The following is a 4,371-nucleotide window of genomic DNA, read 5'->3' on the forward strand; positions in this document are numbered from 1 at the left end:
TGGCGGCCGTCCTGGCCCTCCGCCCAGGGCCCTGGTTGCGCCCTGCTGGTCTCCTCTGTAGTAAGACCCCCCTTTCCTAACCTGGCCGATCTGTCCCGCTCTCCTGCACGGTCTCGCCCACCTGGCGGGCTTCCTCTACCAGCTTCCCTTCTCAGCTAGGGCAGCCCGCTGTCTTCTCTCCCTGCAGTTTGAATCGCTAGCGCCAGCTTCTCTCCCGGGTCCCGGCCCCCTGCAAGGAACTTAATACCGACCCTTAAATGTCTCCATGCAAGAATTAATACCAACACTTCACCAACTGCTTTAAAAAAAAGACAAGAGGCAGGGACACTTCCCAACTCATTCCATGAGGCCAATATCACTCCCATGCCCAAACCAGGCAAAGACCTCACGAGGAAAGAAAACTATAGACCAATGTCCTCTACGCATATAGACACAAGAACTCAACCAAATATTAGCAAACCAAATCCAGCCGCGTGAGAAAAGCCTTATATACCACAACCAACGGGCATTTCTCCCCATGATGCAAGGTGGGTTCAACGCGTGACGACGAACCAATGGAACAGCGTGCAAAGAGAATAAAGAACAGAAATCACACGGTCACCTTCACAGGTGCAGGAGAAAGCATTTGACAACCCAACACCCATTTCATAAAAAAAAAAAAAGAAAACAAAAATCTTAAAACTAAAACAAAAAACTCTCAGCAAAAACATCCCTGGTGCTCCAGGGGTCAAGAACCTGCCTGCCAGTGCAGGGGATGCAGGTCCCAGCCCTAGACTGGGGAGATCCTCCATGCCACAGAGCAACTAAAAAGCCCGTGTGCCAGAGATACTGAGCCCACCTGTCGCAAGTCCTGAAGCCCGCGTGTCCGAGAGCCTGAGCTCTGCATGGGGGAAGCCACCCCAGTGAGAAGCCCATGCAGAACGACTAGAGCGTGGCCCCACTCACTGCAGCTAGAGAGAGCCCAAGCATGGCAGTGAGGGCCCGGCACAGCCAAAAAGAAACACATAAACAAAGCTTGAAAAACTCAGCAACACAGGGATAGGGTGGAATTTCCTCAACATGATAACATCTGCTAACATCATACTCGACCGTGAGACGCTCGATGCTTTTCCTCCAAGATGGGGAGCAAGACAAGGATGTCCGCTCTCACTACCTCAAACTTGACGCTGTACCAGAGGTTCTAGCCAGGGCAGTTTAGGCAACAGAATGAAACAAAAGGCATCCAGGTTGAAAGAAGTTGTCTGTACTTGCAGGTTACATGATTTTATATGTGAAAAAATTCCAAGGAATACACTTAAAAATATAAGAATAAACAAATTTCACAAAGTTACAGGTTCCAAGATCAAGATACAAGTTTTGTTTTTCTGTACCTGAGCAATGACCCATCTGAAAATGCAATTAAAATAAAGGGTAGGGGACTAATAGAAACCGTCGTGTATAAAATAAATAAGCTACAAGGACATACTGTACAACCCAGGAAATAAAACCAACCCTTTGATAATAACTATAAATGGAGTGTGACCTTCAGAAATTATGAATCACTAGGTCACGCACCTGTAACTCACATAATATTGTACATTGACTATATCTCAACTTTTTAAAAAGCCTCATTTACTGTAGCATCAAAAAGAATAAAACACTCAGGAATCAACTTAGATGTGTAAGACTTGAGTGCTGAAGACAAAACACTTGAAAGAAGCGAAAGGGGCCCTAAATGAATGGGGGCCATCCCACCTTCACGGATCAGAAAGACCGAACATGGTCAAGGTAGCACAGAGCGTCTTCACGCGACTCGGAGCCCGTGTGCCCACACGGAGCCCTCCTCGTCCGCGCCTGCTCCCGTCCTGCGGGCCCGGTGCGGGGGCTGGGGCGCCCTTCGCCCATGTGCTCAGGCTGGAGAGCCGTTGCTGGGCCCTCCTTCCAGAAGCCCAGCGACCCAAGCCCTGTCACTTCTGCTTGCTGGCTTCTCTTGGTGCTGATCGGCTCCCTCGTCTTTCCTGCCATTGACTTGCCTGGATCCCTCTAACAGCCTCCCGGTGGGTGTTCTCACCTCCTTTTCACCTCCCCGGCAGCACTCAGCAAACCGGGTCCTATTCCTTCATGGCTGAAGCTTCCAGTGACTCAGGGTCCCAAAGCATGTGAGGCCGGCAGGTCGGGCCCCTTTCCACCTTTGCCCTCCACGCCCCCAGCTCTGCGCCCGGGCCTGCTCACACCCTCGCCCTCGGCGCCCCCAGCTCTGCGCCCAGGCCTGCTCACACCCTCGCCCTCGGCGCCCCCAGCTCTGTGCCCGGGCCTGCTCACACCCTGTCTCTCTGTTGCCCCGCTGGCGCACTGACCTCCTGCTGTAGTCAAGGGAGGCCTCTTCCCTGGGGCGCCCCTGCCGCTGTGCGTGTGTGCAGAGGCCCCCTCTACTGGGCTTCCTGACTGAGCTCAGTCTCCTCTTCTGTGGAGTGTGGCTGATCCTGGTCCTTCCACCTGGGCTGGGTCCACAGCTTGAAGGTGGTGATGACCCCGGCAGGGAACAGTGGGCCCACCCTCCGCACCGGCCATCCCCACTGGTGCTTCGCTCTGCTTCCCGAGACCATGAGCCCTGCCCGTGACGTTTCCCAGCAGTGCTGGCGCACAGTAGGCACTCAGACATGTCCGCTGAAGGACTGAACGGGGAAAGACGGGCTGGTTCTGACCACACCTTCAGAGGGTGGTTTTTGCAACGCTGGTAGGCCTCCCCCAAACCCCTTTGACGTATCTGAGACTTTTTCTAAAGATTCATTTATTCTGGTCTGAGAAGAAGAAAGAGGACGGGGTGGCTGAGGGCGCCCCTGCAAGGACACAGCCCAGGAGTGGCCTCTACCTGACTGCCAAGGGGATCCAGCCCAGGGCTCGCCTCCCAGGAGCAGGCAGACTGAGAGGGACCAGGCGGAGCTCGGCAAGGAGGGGTGTTTCCTCTCCATCTGTCCCCAAGGGGCGCAGCCAGACAGAAGCGAGCTGCAGGGAGGCCTGGCCCTCAGGCAGGGACCAGCTCAGCCCACCGCAGTCCAGGCAGGTGCCAACGCCTCTGTCCATGCAAGCCCTGCCTGTGCGACCTTCGGCAGTGGGCTCAGCCCCTGTGGGTGGGCATCTTTGCCAGCAGCGTACCTTTCCAGAGGAGGAGAGGGCACTGCCAGTGGAGGTGGGCACAGGAAGGAAACGGTGGCAGCAAACACAGGCAAGGCTCCCAAGGGTCTCAAGAGGCGAAACGCCAGAGCCAGCGTGGAAGCCAGCGCCTGTGTGCAGCCATCTGAGGGCGTGGCTCAGCGAGCAGAGGAGGCGTGCTCGCCCGCGGGCCCTGCCCTCGCCGCGGGCCTTGCCGCCCTGGGGCTCAGGGCGCATGCTGGGCGGTGTGAGCCAGGCCCCTCGTCCGGGCCGCCCCAGGCCCCCTCCCGCGCGGCCGCTAGTAGAAGTAGATGTGGCAGAGCGCCGTGAGCAGCACCAGGAGCAGCCCGCAGAGCCCGAGCACCTTGCTCCAGAGGAGCCGCTCCTCCGGCGCCTCCCTCTCCTCTGTCCCTCCTGACGTGGCACGGTGCGCCGTCCCTTCAGCCATGTCATTCTGCTCCGTCTCAGGCACGCCCACCTCTTCCGGGGCCAGCTTGGGGCTGGGCAGCAACTCCAGGCCACAGAACACGTCCCAGGCCTTCCAGAGGCAGCCCCTGTCCTCTACGAACGTGTCTGGAACCGAGGGGATGGGCACAGTCAGGAGGCCACACACAGGAGTGGTCTTCCCAGGGTCTGGCGTCTCGTGGGGAGCCCTGAAGGGAGCCCAGTGGACCGGCTCCCCGTGCGGACAGTAAGCCTCAGCCCTGGCTGTGGAGTGCCTCCCACCAGCCTCAGGGGCACAGAGAGTGGGGCTGGGGGATCACGCTCGCCTATCATCAGCAGAGACTTCAGCCAGCCCAGAGCCCAGCTGGCACAGGGCAGGCCTCCCCTGCGGGCCTACACCGAGCCCAGCTCTGCAGGTCCAGGGCAAGAGGCTGCTCCTCGGAGGACAGAAGAGCCCCGCTGCCCTGCTCTCTCTGCTTAGCAGCCCTGGGAGTGTCTTCTCCAGGCAGTACCAGCCTCAAGGCCTGACCCAAGGACCTTCCGGGTCCTTGGAAGGGGAATTGTTTTCTCCAGGAGCAGGGGGAGGCCCAGAAACTATAGGCAAATTTCCATCCGTATCTCTGGGCCAAATCAGTGAAACGCCTCCCCCTGGGGCTTAGCTGTCCTTCTGGTGTCTGGCAGTGCGGCCGCGCAGGCCAGCACCACGGCCAGCTCCGAGCGCACACAGCCGGGAACGGTGCCCTCCCTGACGACGACAAGCAGTGTGTCCAGCAGTGCGTGCGGCGACCTGCTCTG

General features: G+C 58.0%; 1 protein-coding gene across 1 annotated transcript in view; it reads right to left on the bottom strand.

Moving 5' to 3' along the window:
- Positions 1 to 3,430: 3,430 nt before the first annotated feature.
- LOC104984196 (sodium/glucose cotransporter 1-like) overlaps positions 3,431 to 4,371 on the bottom strand; it is a gene marked incomplete at its 5' end in the record, with an annotated part of 19,173 nt that continues 18,232 nt past the window's right edge. Inside the window, one exon of the mRNA XM_010833843.1 lies at positions 3,431 to 3,705. Coding sequence (XP_010832145.1) covers positions 3,431 to 3,705 — 275 coding nt within the window. The remainder of the gene's footprint in view (positions 3,706 to 4,371) is intronic.

Source organism: Bison bison, unplaced genomic scaffold, assembly GCF_000754665.1.
Source record: "Bison bison bison isolate TAMUID 2011002044 unplaced genomic scaffold, Bison_UMD1.0 scf7180017845352, whole genome shotgun sequence".
Classification (NCBI taxonomy): Eukaryota; Metazoa; Chordata; class Mammalia; order Artiodactyla; family Bovidae; genus Bison; species Bison bison.